We start from the raw sequence: 20,526 nt of genomic DNA, 5'->3' as shown, positions 1-20,526 counted from the left end.
GTGACTTGTCCAAAATTACAAAATTCAAGTCAGCGGCAAAATTGGAGTTTAATACTCAGAACCCTTGGCTCCTCATCTCCTCTGGACCAGGCCATTATGAAACCCAAGGTAATCTCTGTCTTCATGTCATTGTATCTAGATTAATCTCTTTCCCCTGCTCCCCTTCCCCCCATGTCCAAGGGTAATGTTCGCAATAAGGTACAGTATTTGATTTGCTTCAGAGAAATATACAGCACCTTAAAGCTCCAGGTGCACGCAGCTATTAAGTGCCCATTAATAATTCACTATGTAATTTAATACATCAAGTCCTTGGCTCCAATGATCCGCTTTACAGATGAAAGGATGCCTGGTCCTATTAACTACACTGACACCTGCTGGTCAGAAATGGATGAATTGACTTCAGATTTTACTGTTGCTGCTGCTCTGAGCTAACAAGTGACTCAAGACTTCAGTGGAGACTTGTTCCTCGTTGCAAGCAAATGGGGATTTTATTAAATGTTAGGTTCTTTACTCTTTCTGGTTCTAAATGAAAATATTAATGAGCTGCAGTACTGCTCTGGGACAGTAGGACAGTACTAATACCCTACATTGTGCCAGGAGTGTATTGGCCTCCTGAGGAGCAGAAGATCTAATAGTCTTTAGTAGCTTTTTTGATCTTGCATTGCTGTATTTACCTGTATTACAACCAAATCAATTAGACAGTCAAAAACAACCAATAAGTGGCTTATATTTGAGTATATATACGGGCAGGGGACTGGACTCGAAGACCTCTCGAGGTCCCTTCCAGTCCTAGAATCTATGAATCTGTGTCCAAATCACTACGTTATAATGACTCTCCACTGCTACTAGCCTTGTCTATTTTGTCCACAATGAGGAAGGTATAATGTTTATTATGATACAAATATCTCTATATTTACTTCAAGGAAGATTTTTCATTTCGTTCAGTCTTCCACACTTTCTACTGGTTTAATGACCCAGCTATCTACCCTCAAGGTTGCTCATTGTGGCTTGTTTGCCAGCTTGTATGAATCAGTCATAACATCCTGTAAAACAGTGTGAATGAAATGGGAGCCATTTTTAAACAAGATTCTCATTCAAAAGTGTACTTTCTGAATGAGTAACTGTAAACAATATGAAAATTCATCTACATGAAAAACAATGGAGAGAAAAGGACCAATGTCAGAAAACATCAACATGGAGGCTGATTCACCATGTAAGCGCATGCAGTCCGGGACATATTAAAAAGGGTATTCTAAGAGTAACTTGTATGAACACAAGTTAGTGCTGCTGCTATAGATTGTAATTTTGTAACATTTGAAAAAAATTTGACTGATAAGGTGTTAACACATTTACTGGTGTGATTTCAGTTTTTACCCTGACCTTTGCTAAAACAGCTTGACATTTCTCTTGCTACCTAGACTGCACACATTTTTGAGGCGGAGGTGGGGCAGGGAGGAGGGTGTTGGAATTGGCACAGAAGGTAGGGGTGGGAAGATCCCGATAACCAGTCAGATTCTCATCCCTAGTTACTCTGGGGCACTTTGCTATTCCTTTCCAAGAGACTTGTGCTTGAGATTATGGCTTTTGTGCAGTGGGTCTTTTTAAACACACACACACACACACACACACACACACCGCCCCCCCCAGCATTAGGATACTATTTAAGTACTTGGAATGACAAGAGACCTCTAACATCTGGTACTAAAATGGGAATTTCATCTTTTGTTTTAGAAAAGGCAGGAGGATCACCTTGAATTCGGAGTTTGGCAAATATTAATAATCACTTTATTACAATGAGTAAAGTACATATATACCCAGACTGCACTGATGAATTCATAACATTATAAACTACTTATCCTGGTGGTCAGTGTTTGTAACTGCTTTTGTTTTTGTTTCCATTTGATAGGTTTATATTTTCAGAACAGACAGGCGATCAGGCTCCTTAATAAAGATTTTTCAGGCATCAGGTAAAAAGGTGAGCGATTCTTGACAAAAAATAATGTGGCTATTTCAATTGGTATTATTTTGAATTAATAGCTTCTTAAGTGTCTGATTTAGGTGTAAAAATCCCCAGAAGTCCTAAAGCCATCATTTAGACCAACCATCTTTTCTATCATAGTGGTAGCATCTGCTCAGTGCTGGAATTGTGGAGTAAAAGGTCTGGTAATATTTGCAATTAAAATTCCTGTTAGAGCCGATAAAAACTTACTTTGTTTGCATGGAGAGTTACTCCTCAGCAAACCAGGCTGTGAATCTGCAGTGTACCAGCTTGTCGCACTCTGGGATTTGACTGCACTGTAGCAGGGTTCATGTGGGAGGTTGCTGTGCAGCAAGTCGGTGTACTGTAGAATCACACCCTGGCTTGCTATGCATAACTTGCTGTGTAGACAAGCTCTTTAAGGGAAATCCTGTTCCTGCCTTCGTAACAGCAGAGAGTTCACTATGCCAAAGTGCAAGGTTTGGGCTGCCCTACAAAGCTCAGCTGTGGAGGACAAACTAGGAAAGAGGTAGATCCTGTATAGCAACTGATTCTCATATGTCCAGAGCTTCTCTCCCTATCCCTCTGAGGAGGAGGCGGCGGGTACATTAGAGTTATAGTAGCGGGCTGTGGAGCAGCTCCATTACGTTGAGGAAGGATTGTTTCCCTCTTCCGTCCATGCATCTGCCCTGGGTGCTGGTTTGAGGATTCGTTCCTTAGAGCTAACCATTGGTCCTTTGTTTTAATATTCTAGCAGTACCTAGTCAAACTCCACTTCCCTGTGTGAGGTCATGCTGGGGTAGGGAGAAGTACACCTTCTCCTTGACCAGGAGCCTTGGTGGTGATAGGTGTTATGTCCTCAGGAAAACAAATACATAGCAGATCCAGCTTTAGGGAACAACAGGAATGTGCTTTATTTAGGGATAAATCTCTGAGGAAGAGACTGTCTGCCTAGCTCATGGCTGTCCAGAAGGAACCGCTTGTATTCTCACTCTGTGCTCTGGCTGTGCAGTCAGGCTCTAAAAGAGATGAAGACCTTGAACAGTATACAGTACTAATTAAATTTGGCTATACTAGGTGATGCGATTATCAGCCTGTCATTGGGACACTTTGCCAAAGTCTCAATGAATCATAAGCACATTTTATAGAAAGTTGCTCAAACACTGGGGACAGGAGAAAATCCCCAGGATGAATAGGTGGTGGATGAAGTGATTACGTTTTTTAGGTCTCCACTATTTTGTTTTGCACCGATAGGTCTTTTTCAGCTCAAATTTCTGTGATGCTATCAGTTCATCCAGTATATCTCCCTGCTGGTGCCTGATTGTTTCCTCTAGTGCATTTTCTTGTGTTTCTTCTAGTCTACTTTTAAATGCCCTGAGTGATGATGCTTCCATCAGTTCTCTTGAAAAACTATTCCTGAGCTTAACACATAGAACTATCGGGAAGTGTTCTGGCTACTCAGCCAAAACTTTTCCTTTCTTAATTTAATCTCACTATTCCCATTTATAAATACCATTAATAATTCTGCACCTCTTTAGTGATTATATCCTTCAAGTATTTGTAGATTGTCATGTGCCCCATCCTTCCATTTCCTGTAAAATCGGAGCTATAATTTATTAAAAAATAAACAAATACCTGCCTTCTTTTTCCATAGTGATATGTAATTTGATGTGCAATGCTCACTTAATGAGTATTGCTGGAAACGAAATCAAACCAAACACTGTTTTAGCAACAAAGGTATGGGTTCGTGCCTCTCATGTCCCATGCACACTTGACATAATGCACAGGCAGTTTTTCCCTCCTCTCTTTTCGTAAGGCGAAAAAGGTTGGGAAATCAAATATGGAAAAGAGTTAATGCAATCCTGTGGTTACAAATAAAAACACAGGCAGAAATGTAAGGTTCTCACAGTAACATGAACTCACCCACACTGCACAGTTGGGTAAATAACCGCCTTTTCCTTAAAGCTGCTTGAATACATAGTGAAATGTTTTTCATAACTCTAACTCACTGTCCATGAGAATTTTGTTTTAAAACATTACTGGATTTTAAAAAAATAAACCAAAAAAATCCACCAGGGGAATTCCACTACAAAATAACTAGTGAGTCAGATAATTTTAAAGGTCTGACCTTAAACCCAAATAGACACAAAAATCAGAGTTACATGCTGAAACGCTATCCTTAGCTCACCCCGCTGTCCTTACAGCTTCCAAACAGTTCACGGAATCTTGTAGATGTAATGTTACATTCTCAACTTGAACACCAGAGTGGCTGTTGCCTGTTTCCCATTATGCCTATAGGCATATCTACATGGCAGCTGGGAGCATGCTTCCCAGCGCAGATAGACAGGCACGTGCTAGGTCTGCTCAAACTAATGTGCTAAAAAGAGCAGTGTGGCTGCTGCAGTTTGGACGGGTTTTGTAATTAGGCAGCTAGCCTGAATCACCGCCCTTGCCACCATCACCATGCTGCTGTTTTTAGCATGCTAGCTTGAGCAGTGCTAGCATGAGACTGGGTATCTGTGCTGGGAAGCAAGCTCCCAACAGCAGTATGGATATACCCTAATAGGTTGGCTCTGTTTCATACACTGTAATCTGTCAAGGCCCAAATGCGGGACTCCGTGTGTGATAAAAACCCAAAATGAGACCCTAAAATCAGTATGTATGTAGCAAATGTAATAAGCGGTGAGAGTCGTAATTAAAAAAAAAAAGTTTAAGTAACTTTGTAATCTCAGTTTCATGCTTCTCCATTTCTGATGTAAACAGTTGTCAACAATAAAAGCGAGGGGTGACCAGATTAATGTGGAAAGCAGATGGCTCTTGGGCTAAAATGTGTGATGTCCGTCGAAATGAGACATTTGAGACCTATGCGCTAGTGTGTGTGTAGTCCATCGGTTTGCCGATGACATGTTCATGCTCTGTCTTTTTGTGGATTCTGGAATGACTCTGAAGTCCAAAGTGTCAGGCTTTGCTCGTGAGCAGATTGGGCAGACAAAGTCATTGGTGAGCATCTTGGTAGCTATAGCAGTAGAATGTGCTGGTAGATGAGCTGTAACTGTGCCCTATGAAGTATGCACTGGTATATCTTGGCCAGTGGGGAATTAAAGACCGTGTCTGGTTTTGCCTTCAATTTTCTTACTTGTATTTTAAATCAAACCTCAAGTGTGGTTTAAGTGTGTGCGCAGCCTATTTCATTAGGGTGTGCACCCAGGGAGCCCCACCCTAGCCCCGCCCCTGCCCTAGTCACGCCCCCATCCACTCCCTCCTACTTCCTGCCCCCTGACTTCCCCCGTCAGAACCCCCAACCCACCCCTGCTCCTTGTCCCCCCCGACTACCCCCTCCTGGGACCCCTGCCCCTAACTGCCCTCCAGGACTCCACTCCCTACCTAAGCCTCCCTGCTCCTTGTCCCCTGACTTGCTCCCTAGGACCCTACCCCCAACCTGTCCCCTGACTGCCCTGACCCTTATCCACACCCCCGCCCCTAGACAGACCCCCGGGACTCCCACGCCTATTCAACTGCTCCTCACCCCTGACAGGACCCATCCAACCCCCCCGCTCCCTGCCTCCCCCAACCCCTCTCCACACCCCTGCCTCCTGACTGCACCCTCAGAACTCCAGACTCATCCAACCCCTCCCAGCTCCTTGTGCCCTGACCACCCCCTCCAGAGACACCCCCCCAGGGCCCTCCTTGCTCCCTGTCCCCTGACTGTCCTGACCCCTATCCACTCCCCGCCCCCTGAGAGACCCCGGGACTCCCATGCCCCATCCAATCCCCCCTGCTCCCTGACTGCCCCCTCCAAAGACCCCCCGCCCCTAACTACCACCACCCCCCGGGATCCCACCCCCTATCCAACCCACCCTGTTCCCTGACTGCCCCCACCCCTTATTCAACCCCCCTGGCCCGGACCCCTTACCATGAGATGAGGCTGCTAGCCTCCCCACGGAGCCAAACATTGCCCCACGGGAGTGCGCAGCCCCGGCCCCCAGAGCGCTGCGCGCGGCAGCATGGCTCCAGGGGAGGGGGGAGCATGTCTGCCTCACCGCGGAGCCAAATGCTGCCCCGTGGGAGTGTGCAGCCCTGGCCCCCAGAGTGCTGCGCACGCGGCAGCATGGCTCAGGGGAGGAGGAAGGCGGGGGAGGGGCCGGCAGCGTGCTGCGCTCGGCCGGGCACTCAGGCCCGGGAGCGCGGACCCCGTGGCTTGCCCTGCCGGGGAGTGGGGCTATTTGCCCACCCCTGCATTAGGGTGTGCGTGGGCACACCCGGCACACCCTGTGTGCACGCCTGTGGGTTTAAGGGTATATTTGGGTGGGTGATTAGTATTTAATGTTCTACAATAATAGTTATTTGAAATAAATCTGATAATACACCTAAGTCTTTCATTCTCTCCTAAATTTCTCAGCCTGATATCTTTCATTGTAGATAGAAATTGACTACACATTTAGGGCTTGATTCTGCAAGTTCTGGGCATGAAACTCCCACTGAAACCAATGGGAGTTCTGTGTAGTAGGGACTGCAGACTTAGGGCCTTAGGCTGATTAGCTTGCAGTCACAGCCTGTATGGGTATGTCAACACAGCATGCCAAGCCCAGGCTCAGACTCAGGTTCAAACCCAAGCCCGTCTTCCTTCCACACAGAAATTAGTCTGACTTAGGCTAGTAACCCCTCTTGACTTAGGTCAGTGGCCCATGCTGGAGGGGTGAGTCAGAGAGTCTGAGCCCTTCTGTAATGTGGGACAGGGCCCAGGTATTTTGCAGTGTGGATGCAGTTCAAATCTGGGGTGCCAGACTCTGGTCTGGGGAGTCTGCCAGACTCTATCCTACAATGCTATCCTACAATCCTCTGGGGCTGTGCTTCCCAGCCCATCAGTTCCAAAACTTGCCCCTCACGTCTCATGAACTGGAAGTAACCTCCTGATGCAAATATAGCTGCTTAGCATGGAAAAAATCCTGCAGTCAGCCCACTACTTTTCTTTCTGGTTGATGGTGAGAAATTTAAAAAGACCAGGAAAAAGATTTTCAAGAATGACTAGGGACTCCAGCTTGAGACAGCTTGAAAAGTGGCATGATTTTAGCAAGTGCTGAGCACCACCCTCTGAAAATCAGGTCCCATTCAGTTGTGTGACATTAGGCCTCAAAAATCACCAGTCACTTCTGAAAATCTTGGCCCAGGCTGCTAATTCTCCTCTTCCTCATTTTAGATATTTGCCGAGCAAAAGCTGTTCTAATGTAAGGCCGTTTAGTGCCTCTTTTAAGTATGTCTTGGAGTGTGAGTTTTATTCCTTCTACAAACTGTCTGAGCTGATGCACAGTTATAATAAAGTGCCTAATTCTTGCCAAAAAATTCCCTAAGGTTTCTCCGTAGGGCTGCTAGTGTGAGATAAAGCAGCAAGTCATCAGTTGATGTTAAAAAAAACATAAATGATTTCCTCCTGTGTGTGGGCAGATACTGAATGCTTTGTTGTGACTCGGCTTGGTTACAGATGGGCTCTTACTTTGGCTCCTCCTTATGTGCAGTTGATCTGAACTCGGATGGACTTTCAGACCTGCTGGTTGGAGCACCCATGTTTTCTGAGATCAGGGATGAGGGTCAAGTCACAGTCTATATCAACAGAGGAAATGTGAGTATGCAAAGTGGATGAGCATGTGGCGGGAGGGTCAGTCCAGCTGTGGTTTACCATGAAATTTGGTGTCTTACATACACGGGGTGTGTGTGTGTGTGCGTGTTTCCAACAAAACATGAAGCCAGTCAAAAATCATCTGGTATCATGGTTTTTTTTATAAACTCAGGAGTCTAGTCATGAAAATGTGAATCTTTTGAGGAAGCTTGGCAAAATTTCTGGTTTTATGTTGAAACTTGGTGGTATTGGTGGATTTCCATGCTTTTGATGTCAAAACCAACTGAAAATCAGCTGCTTTGACCAGAGTTATTCTTTGTGTTTTGGATGGTGGTTCAAACCCACAACTCAAAACAAAACACTAGGGATTTGAAGAGAAACTCATGAATAGATTTCTATTATTACTTGATGCTATTTATCGAAAGTCTACAGTGGAAAGCCCTTTCGACTGAAACCACTGAATTTCACATTGCACAACTGTAGTCTTGGGATATTCTGAACTTTGACTTCCCGGAGTAGGAAAGAAGATGATTAGTACACATTGTTTAAAGAAAAATAAGGCATATATATATTTTTAGGGAAATGTGTTTGTGAAAGTGCCTTTTTAAACTGACTCTAAGAATTGAGCTGTATTTTTTTTACATATAGGTCCCAATTCTCCTCCCTTTAAGTCAATGGGAGATTTTTCATTGGATTCAACAGTAGCACTATTGGATTCACATTAACTTTCTTTTTATAACTTTAATAATATATTTTTGCTGGAAATAAAATTTACCTACAAGTCCTACAGACTGTGTGTGAAAGAAACAGACTTGCATTTGTGTTAATTCAGTTGTCAATTAACAATCCTTGAAATGAGCCCTGATTTCCCTCCCCCCCACTTTGATCTGCTGCTTATTCAATGTTTGATTGCAGTAGTGCCAAGAGGTCAACCGCTTTGGGATCCCATTGTGCTAGGTGATGTCAAACCTAGAGTAAATGACAATCCCTGCCCCAAAGAGCTCATGGTGAAAAGGTGAATTATTTGTGTCTGTAAATGATGTATTAAATAAAACAACTTGAGGTGCTAGTAGCAGTTTCTCCTTCCTTCAACCTTGACTTCATTGGGGCTTCCCGTGTGAAGTAAAGTAACATGAATAACTATTTGTAGGATTGGGATTTTTGTGGTATGGATGCCAGAACAACACTTCATTTCAGTTATCTCACCCACACCACTCACATGACACATACACCATAAGAGATAACCCTGATGGCATGTAGCGTATTACTTTATAGCATGCACATACGGCATTATGATAGATTTGATACACTTATATCTAATCACTGGCAGTGTGTGCTCTAAAGAAACAAGTAACACATACAGGGCTGTATGCTTTCCCCTCCTCCCCCCATACTCTGTGTCCCAACTTCTTCATGTAGGATTTTTTAATGTCGGCAGCTCCCTGCAGCCAAGAAAAAGACTGTATTACATGTGCTGCCCTCATTCACAAAGGGGGGAATAAAAAAATCTGAACACTTGAGGTGAGCTCTTGAGGTTGGCTTGAGTAATTAAGTTTTTTTTTTCTTGTGGAAATGTTCCTTTCCTCTTGAGGGTTCATTGCAAGAAATTAAAGCTCACTCAAATGAGGTTGGCTAGAAAGTGGGTGGGCATGAGTTGCCATCTGTTGGCATGTGAATGCAAAAGTCAGTTTGTTCTGGGCTTTCTCTCTCTCTCCCATATTAACTCTAGCTATTCTTTATTCTTCATTTTACATTCGTCCATTCTTTGCCTTGCTCTCTAACATGCAAAGTCTAGGGCTATCTACACACTACCACTTTGGTGTAACTTATGTCGTTCAGGGGTATGAATGAACCACCCCCCTGAGCGACATATGTTACACTGACCTAAGCGCTGGAGTGAACAGCGCTGTGTCAGCGGGAGAGGACCTCCCGCTGGCACAGCTACTGCCACTCATGGGGGATGGAGTAATTAAATCGATGGGAGAGCTCTCTCCTATCGGCTTAGAGTGTCTCCACTAGCAGTGCTATAGCGATGTGCACCATTGCAAGCATGGTAGGCATAGCTTAGGAGTTTTCAAATCTTGTGACACAAATCCTGCAGTCTCTGCCCAGGGAAATCTCTGCTAAATTCAGTGGGAGCTTTGGCTGAGTAAATGCTGATTAGAGACTGCATTCTTTGGATACAACATGCCAACAGGACAAGAACTGAATAGTGGTGTTTAATGTATGGATAAACTCAGTGAGCCAAACAAGTCCTCTGGTTTGGCATATTGATTACATCATTCATATTAGTCCTTTCTCCTGGGTATAAAGAGAAAAAAATTGGGATTCTCAAAAACAGTCAGTATAGTCCTAACCTTGCTTCCATTGAGTTCCAAGGGAGCAGATTTAGACCAAGACTGAGCGCTTTTGAAAATACCATGCAGAATTCCTAACCCTGTTCTTGAAAGAGATGAGGTAAGATCATCACTGGGGGATTTTTGGAGCATGGAGAATTAATTAATATGTGGTGTTTCTGTGTTCTTAAAAGCATTCTCTTCTTTCCGACTTCAGTTTTAAATTCAGAGGAGTAGTTATCAGCTTGCATAGTCACTTAATTGGTGCCTGTTCTACCCTAGTCATGAAAAATCCAGGGCTCTTCACGTGAACTCACATATGTGGGTGTTCCTGTAGAACATAGTTTCTTGAATTATGTGATATGACTAAGGATTTTGGCCTGTGGTGTGTCCTGTGTAGTTCAAATCACTTTTGGGGTCAATTAGATTGATTGTGTTTAACCCTTTTGTTTTATATATCCAGGCAAGCTGCATTCACTGGGGCTTCGATAGCAGTGCAGAAGTCACACTGCAGCTCTGCCCTAGGTGTTTCCTGAGTTTCGTGTGTTCCGGCAGGGAGGCCCTGTAGCTTTCAGCACTCACTCTGTTTTTCTTAGCCTGTCCTTTTTCCTGTTTGCTAGGGAGTCCTGGAAGAGCAGCTTGTTCTGAATGGCGACAATGCCTACAATGCACACTTTGGGGAAAGTATGGCCTCCCTAGGAGATATTGATGATGATGGATACTCAGGTCGGTGCATTTCCATTCTGCCATGTTCTGTTTCTAGCCAAGTCTGACTTTTTAAAATGTTATTACAGGGACTTTACCATCAAATCCTGTTTCAAAATAGAGGTGGAAACATCATTCTAATCCACATCGGAAAACCTTTCAAATGGATGGCCTGATTTGCCACAGCATTACTCCTTTGGAAATTATCTCTTCTTAAGACTGGAATAATACTGTGGTAAATCAAGCTCTAGATGCCACTTTCTGGTAAAGATGTGTTTACTAATTACGCCTAACGTGGCTGTAAGTCCCATTGATTTCAACATGAGTTATACCTGGGTAACTGAGGGCAAAGTTGGGCATTTGGTCTATTTCCTTTCTGCTTTTTTTTTTTTAATCCTATTGTATATGTCTTACTAATGACTCTTAGGTTGTCCCTAAACAAAAAGAAAACCACATCATCTTTTGTGTAACATTTGGCATCTTCTGTCTCAGGGCTATTCCCATATCCCATTTATTGGCGTAACTGGGGCTTCTTATCAGAAAGTACATTTAACATGTAGCTCTCACTGCCTCCTATTGTATATTCTATTTATTGTCACTTGCCCCTGTAACCTACAGTCCAGTTTCTTTCATGGGCTGTCTTGTACAAGGACGTACACTATGATAACAATAGGTGAGAATGGAGTGTTGACACCAGCAAGTTTGCTGCAGTGATTTCTGGCAGATTGAGGACTTCAAAAGGACTGGTTGGCTTAGCAAGTGTGTCTGAATATACATCCTCAAAGACACTCAGCAGCCCTTTCGTTCCCCTATATGTTTGAAAAACAACCCACTTGACCTAACTTGACTTTGGAAACTTGGCATTTCAAACATGGTTGTCACAGTGCAGAGTGGGTGGCTTGTACTTTGAGCCCGTGTTGTCTTGATGTGCAAGGCTGATCCACTCTGGGTTGGTCAGATGAAAGGACTGTTAAATGGCTTTTTGAGCAGGCTGGTGGGAATAAACACATTTTTATAACTAAGAGACATGCTTCTTATTAGATGCCAAAATAGGTATAAATTAAAAAGGAATTTAATGAGCTGTTCATTAAACTGGATAACTATTTGTAGCTAAGTGGGCCCCAGTAATAGCATGATCCTTTTTCTCATGATGAATTGTTTCAGCCTGGGGCAGTGGGCTTCTGTAAAAGGATGACATGGGAAGAGTGGAAAGGGAAAGGACTGTGACATGTTTTCAATTCATATTCTTTTACATATGCAGATGTTGCCATTGGGTCCCCAAAGGAGGATGACTACGTAGGAGCGGTGTATATCTACCATGGAGACGCAGGTGGCATTGTTCCACAGTATTCTATGGTAACTTGTTGTTTGAGTCACTCTGTCAGGTCTCGCAGAAATGCACCACACGTATGGGTAAAGCATTGTGACAGGAAGCAGTAATCTCTCTCCTCACCAGACCGTTTGATTCCCTCTTCTTCTGTAGCTGGTGTGTCTCTGTATGTGCAGTCTGCATCAATTCAGACTCCGTACCTGAGCCTAGTTAGGAGCTGAGACTTCAGTGTCTATTTTGCGCATAGTTTCTAATGACATTTGGCCCCATCCTCTCTGGCCAGGCAAACAATTCCAGAATGGGTCAGCGTGAGCAATTTTTTTTAAAACCATGTTTTAATACAGTTCTCAGATGTAGCTTCCTTTTCCATGTAGATGAAGTCTTGGGGAGGGGGTATTTCAGTGACAGCAGACCTTGAAAAGGACAAGGGGGTATTTCAGTGACAGCAGACCTTGAAAAGGACAAGCACAGGCACTGGAATGGCAAAGCAGACTTCTGCAGGGGACGGGGGGGGGGGGGGGGGGGAGGGGAAGGGGGGCGGGAAATCTGGCACTGCTCTCTTCCCAGCAGGACCAGACTTAGTGAGAAGGAAAAGATTCTAGGGACTCTTTCTGCAGAAGCACACTTGACTACTTTGAGGTGCTCCTCCTCCCAGTAGGAGAAGGTGTCAGGAGAGCAGTCATGAAATTCCACTTTACCAAACCACCATGAAGTAAAAACTGCTTACGTATGCCATACAAGCACTGAAGCATTGAATATAATTCCAGGGTAATTTAGTCTTTGCATCTTGAGAATTAAGAAGATAAAATCCCATACATCCCATTAAAACATGCCCCATAGTCTCTAATATTTGTCTAGCAAGCTTTTGCAAAGGCAGATTTCGCACCCCCTCCTCTGGCTGTTTGAAGGTCTGATCTAAATATTTTTTGTTGCTGGGAGAGATCCTACATAGTAAATCAATTTAAGCAGAATAAAGGATTTAGTGGTTATAGTGGAGACTCTTTAATAGACTGTAAGGGATTAGTCCTTCTGCCTTTTGCTGTATGTACAGTATGCATTGGTTTTTACAAAGAAAGTTAAAACCATTTTATGATACTTCTAAAATGTGATAATTTGTGGCATATGTATGGCTCAGCTCTGCACTCTCTTCTCAGCAGTAGTTGCTGGAAGTGGGGATCTTCTCATTTGGTAGGAGACTCTGGACTTCTAAGCTCCTGCATGTCCAGATTGGAGTTTTTGTTTTTCATTTTCAAGGAAATTTAGTGCGTTAGACACATTGACAGTGCTGCAGATTGAAGTTCTTGTTCCTCCCCTCCCACAGCAAAGTGGGCAAATGCAATACACCTGCCCCTCATTCCTGGGAGAGACCACTTCTAGAGGATTAAAGGATACCCATTGTTCTGTCTTGGTGCCCTTTTCCTTCCTTGACCATCCAGGATACCAATTGTGGCACTATTTTTACAATGTATGCTAGTACCTATTCCAAAGGGATTAGACTGAAGCCACCAATTCATTTTTCATATGCCACCAAACAGCCATTAAATGCTTACAACTTTTGTTCCTTACCTACCTGGCCTGGATTTGAACCCGCCATCTTGAGGTGAAAGGCTTTGTGTATCCTATTACCATGCCCCTGAGCCATCCAGATGCCCTGGATTTCCTCTTTTAAACAAGCTCTGAGAGGAAGCGGCCCCTCATCATATAAATTTTCACCCTTTTCGTTCCCTTTTCTACTTTAAATTGTTATCTATATCCGTGCCTCACTCCCCTACAGCAACTTTAGTGATGGCTCTGAGCTAAAGCAGCTTAATTGGCTTGCAACGTAATGCATGTGCTAAATAAATAGTCTGTCTAAGCTTCATGGCTTGCTGTTTTCATTCATGGCACTTAAAGGAGAACAGCATTATACCTCAGCATTTATACCATAATAGCCTGCAGATGTCTGTGGGATATCTGTAGGCAGAACTTACCACCCTATTAGGGACCCCCCAAAAACTTAATCATGTTCTATGATGTAAATGTAATGTGAGGAGCAAGTTTCTTCCAATTGCCTAATGTTAACTGCCCTTGATTGGGAAAGTTTAGCTCTGTTGTTTTAAAGCATAGTTTTCCCTTTAGAACTGGCTGTTAGGATCACAGGTTAGTTTTAAGGATCTCTTTCCTCTCCCCCCCCCCCACTACTGTATTGGTTTTGAATTTTCTCTTTCAATGAATTTCTTGTGTGGCATTTTGGCTACTATTAACGTTCTTGTATGGGCTGGACAAGGAAGTATTGTAGCCTGTAAAAGGCTGTGAAGCACCACTAGCAACCCTGTAATAGGTCTTTTCCATTTAACTTCTGTGATCGGATCCCTTTTTGAACTCAGATCTCCTTTCTTTTGCATACACAGGAGCCTGTGGGCCATGTGGCTGGCTTGGAAGATGAGGTTTTAATATCTTGATTTGTTCCAGATAAAACATTTGCCTCTTTAACTATTTAAGGAAAGTTCCTGTGTGTTAGTGATTTTTAAGAAGTCCTTTGGGTTTGAGAGACAGAATGAGATATGGCATCAGCACTGGTACAAAATACTGTATGATAGCTGATGGAAAAACAGAATTTCCAACTGGCTCTGGCAGTGAATCTCCCTCGTTTTGACCTTGAACATATTGACAAACTTTTTTTTAGAGTAAGTGGTCATGTTGGATTTGATGTTTCAATGAAATTAACCATTTTTTTTGAGTGATGCTCCATAAAACTCTTAATCGTGTGAGTGCAGGTGATGGAAAAGGTTTTGTGGAATACAAAATTAGACCCTGTTTTCTATAAAGAATATATTTGATATGCTGTTCATTTTGTGTGTGTGTATGTGTGTATTTGTATTATTTTAATCAACACTAACTTTTAATTCAAGTCAAGACCAGAAAACACTTTCTCACATAAGAGATCATGGGACTTACACATATGAATAGGGTTTGCAGGATTATGGTTTGCAAGGTTAGGTTCCAATAGTGCTCTGGCAGTAAAAAGAGGCCTCAGTGTACATGAAGATCTGGCCTTGAGAGAAGAGCCATGTGGTGCTTTATATTAATTTTGATTCCTTTCGGTGATTCCACTTCTATACTATCTGTTGCAGAAACTGTCTGGGCAAACTATAAACCCAACGCTGCGGATGTTTGGCCAGTCCATATCAGGAGGAGTTGATATGGATGGAAATGGTTATCCGGGTATGTTTACTACAATTATAACAACAATAAAAAAAGCAGCAGATAAATATAGTATATCAAGTAGTTTCCATATTGCTTACTAAAGAGCCTTTAAATCAGTAACAGGACAGCTTACAGTGTGAAGTGTAGGTGTCTGCTTTTTTCCTCGCTAAGTGAAAGCTGCTGACATGATTAGTCTATGTCACAGACACCCCAGGTTCAGTTGTCTGGGTTTAGAACCTATGGTACAGGACTGAGAAACAAAGTTGAGAATTTTTGCTTCCTAGGAAGGTAGTTACTTTCTAGAGAGTAGTTTCTATTTAATGGAAAAAAATTGAGCTGAGATGATGGTGATGATGATACAAAAAGAGAGAACTGGAGTGAGCTGAAGAACCCAATTTTGCAGTTCCAGTGGAGGCAAAACAAACATTGTGATGTATTGATCGGCAGAACTAAGTTGGGAATGGGGAAATATTTTATTTATTAGTACATATTTTACAACTGAAAAATTGTTATGAATAAACAGACTACAAGGGTTTGGGTCTGTGTCCTTCAAATGCCATTGTAACAGTAAAAGTTATGAAACTTTGTTTTCAGATGTGACCATTGGGGCCTTCATGTCAGACAATGTGGTGCTTCTAAGGTGAGAACAATTTCTTCCTTTTTTTATGATGTTTTTTTGGCTCCTGTTTATTGGTTATGTGGTTTCTCAGTCTTCCTCCAATAGTTTTTATTTTCTCTTCATTATGGTCAGAAGAAACAAGTTAGATTATTTTGTACACTGTACCCAATAGGGGTGCATGGTACCTTACAGAATAAATAAAAGGGACCCAACCCCAAAGAACTTATTATCTAATTTAGACACACACCATGGGATGCCAAATAAAAAGATGGGTGTTGGGAACATGGGGAGAGTGTGGGTTATAGAAGTAACAGATTGAGATTCCTTTATGGAAAGATAAAGTTGTTTATATAGTCACTTGAATTTGTGTGGCTCTTTTTTTGTTTTTAGCTATATAAAATATTGTTTGATTTAAGGAAACAAAATTGGGCAAGAGAGCAGCAGTGGATGGTGTAGGACTGTAGCTCAGTGGTGGAAAGTTAGAGTGAAAGAAGTGAGCCTGGAAGGATTTGAAGGAGAGTGAGGTTGCAATGCATGCAGGATCTGGACAACTATTTTGAGGTGTGCAGGTGCCATGGAGTTGCTTGTTGGAGGTGGAGACCAGGGAAGCTACAAGGTGTGACAAATTGGAAGAGTGAAGGGGATGTAGTGGGGCTACAACTGAGGCATAGGCAGAGTAGAGCTTTGAAGGGAAGGATGAGGAATTTGAACTTTGTGTGGCAGGAGACTGGAAGTCACTGCAAGGACTCAAGGAGGGTGTTGAAGCGGTCAGAGAGACAGGTGAGGAAGATGTTTTTTTTCTGCATTTCGTTGGGTAGACTTTGCGGGGCACCATGTAAATATCAGGCAGCCACAGAGGAGGAGGAGGTGGTGGGGTTGTAGTCAATATGATAGATGACTTGTGCAATGGTTAAAGCTCATGTGGTACAATATTGAGTGCTGCTAATATAGGTGTCTATCAAATCTCCAAAATCATGTTACTAAATATGGAATATGATAACTGTAACACGGCATTAGAAAAGAAATCAAGAGGCTACATCAAGAGGTTAGATTGCTGCAGTCTTCTTGGGGCTCCCCTTGAGAGCTCTGGGTTCTGTTACTACTTCTGATACTGACTTGCTTTGTGACCTTGGGCCGCTCACCTGAACTTTCATGTCTGTTTTTTCATCTATAAATGGGGTTCATGATACTTGCATACAGTACCTCGCGGGAATGTAGTGCAGCTTAATTAATTTTTTTGCAAAGTACTTTGACTTTCTCAGATGAAAGGCACCCTTGGAAGAGGAAAGTGTTGTTTTTATTTTGATGCTGATTTATATTTTGGGCTATTTTTGCCAATAACTACATTCTGAATAAACACTCTAATGTTTAATAAAACAACAGTGTCAAGAACTAGATGGAACAGTCATTTGAAGATTTTGTGGAATGGTCATTGTAATAGAAGAAATATGGGGCTGGGGAAATAATTAAGAGTTGTAGAATGAGTCTACCCCCCTATGTGTCCTGTTAGATACTGTTTCTGTTCCCATTGAAGTCAGTAGAAAAACTCCTGTTGACTTCATGGTGCAGGTGCTGTGTTCTTTGAGAACCATTAATATTCTGTTATTACTCAGACAAACAGAGGAAGCCAGTAGCTTTTCCACCAAATGTTGTGAAACATCAACAGATGGAATCTCTGAGCTCTGTTCCTCAGAAATAGCTTGAAACGGAAATAAAGGTGCAAACATTATGCTGCTTTAGTGTTGTTGTAAAGAGATGAAACTGGATGTAAGAACACATGGGCCTAGAACCAGGGATTGCAGGTTTTAAGGCAGATGCCCCTTCCTTGTCACCACCACAGGCCTGGGCATGGTTGCCATCAAGAGGAACCGAGAGACTAAGCTCTGCAGGAAGTTCTACTCTAAGGGGCATGTGCAATAGCCCTCTGTGATTCTCTTGATTGGCTGGCACTCCACATATAAACCATTTCAGGGAGTTGCCTAAACAATGCAGACCTCCAGTGTGCCTCTGCCTTAGATGTCACTTTCTGTGTCTTGGCTTGATTCCAGACTCCTGGCTCTTGGCCTAGGCTGAGCTCCCAACCCTAATCTTGGTTTACTATCTCTGGCATAAGACTCTTGCTGACTCTGGTGAAAGGCGCTGGCCTGGCCCACCCCCAATGCCTGCCTCATGTTCTCAATTTGGTGACAGACTCTGAGTTTGTAGTTTTGACCTGGCCTGGCCCCAGATTGATCTCTGACCTTCAGACCGAATACTGAGCAACTCACTCCATGCCCACAGGCCACACATGAGCCGGTCCCGATGGTGGAAGGTTTCTTGTGACATCAGCAAGAAAATACACACAGTGTAGCAACCTGAATCCAATCACTAAATCAATGCCTGTTTATTTATTTAGAGATTAGTGCATTATGGACTAATCATGTGTCTAGGCTAATTAATTGCAGCTACTGCAGGTCAGGGAGTGTGCCATGCTTGCTGTTTGGATTCAGATTAGGGTAAAGGAAAATACTCTTTTTTCCCAATAGTTCTTGTAAAATCTTTTGGCCAAAAACAATATATGTCTTGCCAAATGATATTAAAAAGCTTTTGTGGAAGCCACTTTGATTTGGGGCTGATGATGGTGCCTCTGTGTGTGCATTGCAACTTGATATATACCCATTAAATAGGCTAATTTTAAAGATATCAGGCAGCGCATAGCTTGCAAAATAGTATGTTTAGGTAAATATACAAGTTCATCTATTTTACCCCCTCCCCAAGCATCTGAGTGCAGGCACTTCCATGATGTGAGATGATCCTGGGAAGTTTGCTCTTTCCTCCTCTTTTCTATGAATATCAAACTCCCATTGTTAGTTTTAGATACTGTTAAGAGAGACTGAATTGCCATCCAAGACTGATGTTGATCTTGCTCCAGTTAAGTGCCTATAACCACTGCCACAAGCCACAGCCCCCAGATGTAAATGGCTTGTTGAGGGACTCCTAATGTGGTCTGCTCTATGCACTGCATGGCTCCTTAGCCCACCTTAGAACTGAATCTGCTGTTTGCTGCACATTTTTTGTGTGTGTGGGAGGTTTATTACTTGAGTTACCTTTGGAATATTCATACTTAAGATCTGCAGAACTGAAAGCATTAAGAATAACAGTTCATGCATTCTTGGGCTCTGATCCTGCATTGAGACTGGTTCTCATTGCAGGACTGGGGCCTTGATTTCTTAACCACTTGCTCCAATAGGGTTACCATCCGTCCGGGTTTCCCCGGACATGTCTGGCTTTTTCAGCTTTAAATGGCCGTCCGGGGGTGATTTCTAATAAAGCAGAAATGTCAGGGATTTCCCCCTTCCCCTCATGCAGAGTGCGGCGCGGCTAATTGGACAGCTGGGCCTGATTGAAAGCCGCTCGCAGCCACTGGGGCCTCTAGCAGCCAGAGTCCCTCCCCCGCCCCCGCTCCCTCCTCCCCCGCAGAGCAGCGCGGAACAGTGTTTGGGTCCACATGGAGCCCGCAGCTCTCCCTTTGCCGGGGGAGCAGGGCAGGCGGGGGGGGGGTGCAGAGGCTGCAGGGCGAGGAGGAGCAGGGCAGGCAGGGGCATAGAGGCTACAGAGGCAGGGCAGGCGTGGGGCGCAGAGGCTGCAGGGACGGGGGGGTGCAGGGGCTGCAGGGCGAGTGGGGAGCAGGGGGCACAGAGGCTGCAGGGGCGGGGGTGGTGCAGGGGCTGCAGAGCGAGTGGGGAGCAGGGAAGCACTTAGCAACCCCCAACCAAGATCAGAGCGGGAGGGAGGCGGGGGAATGCAGGGTGCTCAGAGGAGGGGGCAGAGTTGGGGCAGGGACTTTGGGGAAGGGGTTGGAATGGGGGCGGAGAAGGGGCGGAGTTGGGGCGGGGCCAGGGGCAGGACCGGGGCCCCGTGGAGTGTCCTCTTTTTTAAATGTTTGAATATGGTAACCCTAGCTCCAAGCCTTCTGCACTTACTGTGTCATGTGGCACAGAAAACCAATACCTTGCCCCCATGGCCCTGTGATTGCGAGGTGACTCTGGCTGAACTCTTCTTCAACCTGAAATAACCATAGCAACAGCCCAGGCCTCAGGCTGCAAAAACGGAAAGCTGTCATTCGTAACACACAGGGGGAACTGTCAGAACTTAATTCGGTGAAGTCAAAAGAGTACTGTAAATTGTCAGTGCATGGCATGGGGGAATTAGTTGAACATTTCCCCATCCTAAATGATAGCAGTGTAATGCACCTAATGCATCTGGCCCTACTATGAAAAATTACCCCACCTTTGTTTTTCCTAAAGTTTAGCTTAATGAATGCTGCTGCTAGAGCATTATATGGAACATTAGTGGTCACTTACCCTTTCCTCATGGCCCCAGGCCTTTTTCTCTTTTGAGCTCCCTAGCCAGTGAACATGCATAAGTGAGGTTATTGTCTTCGGTCTTTAATGCGCTAATCTCATTACCCTCCCCTCTCATCATGAAGTCTCTATACACCTTTGACTAGAGATTATTTATTATTGGTCACATCTGGTCATGCATGATGTGCTCAGATATTGAGAGTACAGTTTATTAACATAAATCTGATGATATCTCACTTCAGCCACTGATGTAGTAGGATATGGGTCTCCCTCGCTGGCTGAGGGAAGGGCTAGAAGAATGCCAAATCTGTTCTAATGTTCACAATGTTGTTTTTTAATGTCTACTTGATACTAAGTATTTCCAATTTTGCTTTATTTTCATCTGGTTGAGAAACATCCCTCTAAAGCCAAACTA

At 43.7% G+C, this 20,526-nt stretch overlaps 1 protein-coding gene across 1 annotated transcript in view; it reads left to right on the top strand.

Moving 5' to 3' along the window:
* ITGA9 (integrin subunit alpha 9) overlaps positions 1-20,526 on the top strand; it is a 296,310-nt gene that overhangs the window by 43,507 nt on the left and 232,277 nt on the right. The window contains exons 8-13 of the mRNA XM_054019618.1: positions 1,907-1,975; positions 7,458-7,595; positions 10,549-10,654; positions 11,895-11,989; positions 15,077-15,167; positions 15,744-15,789. Of these exons, the coding sequence (XP_053875593.1) occupies positions 1,907-1,975; positions 7,458-7,595; positions 10,549-10,654; positions 11,895-11,989; positions 15,077-15,167; positions 15,744-15,789 (545 nt within the window). The remainder of the gene's footprint in view (positions 1-1,906; positions 1,976-7,457; positions 7,596-10,548; positions 10,655-11,894; positions 11,990-15,076; positions 15,168-15,743; positions 15,790-20,526) is intronic.

Source organism: Malaclemys terrapin, chromosome 2 (assembly GCF_027887155.1).
Source record: "Malaclemys terrapin pileata isolate rMalTer1 chromosome 2, rMalTer1.hap1, whole genome shotgun sequence".
Taxonomy (NCBI): domain Eukaryota; kingdom Metazoa; phylum Chordata; order Testudines; family Emydidae; genus Malaclemys; species Malaclemys terrapin.
This window is presented reverse-complemented; position numbering and strand designations above follow the sequence as displayed.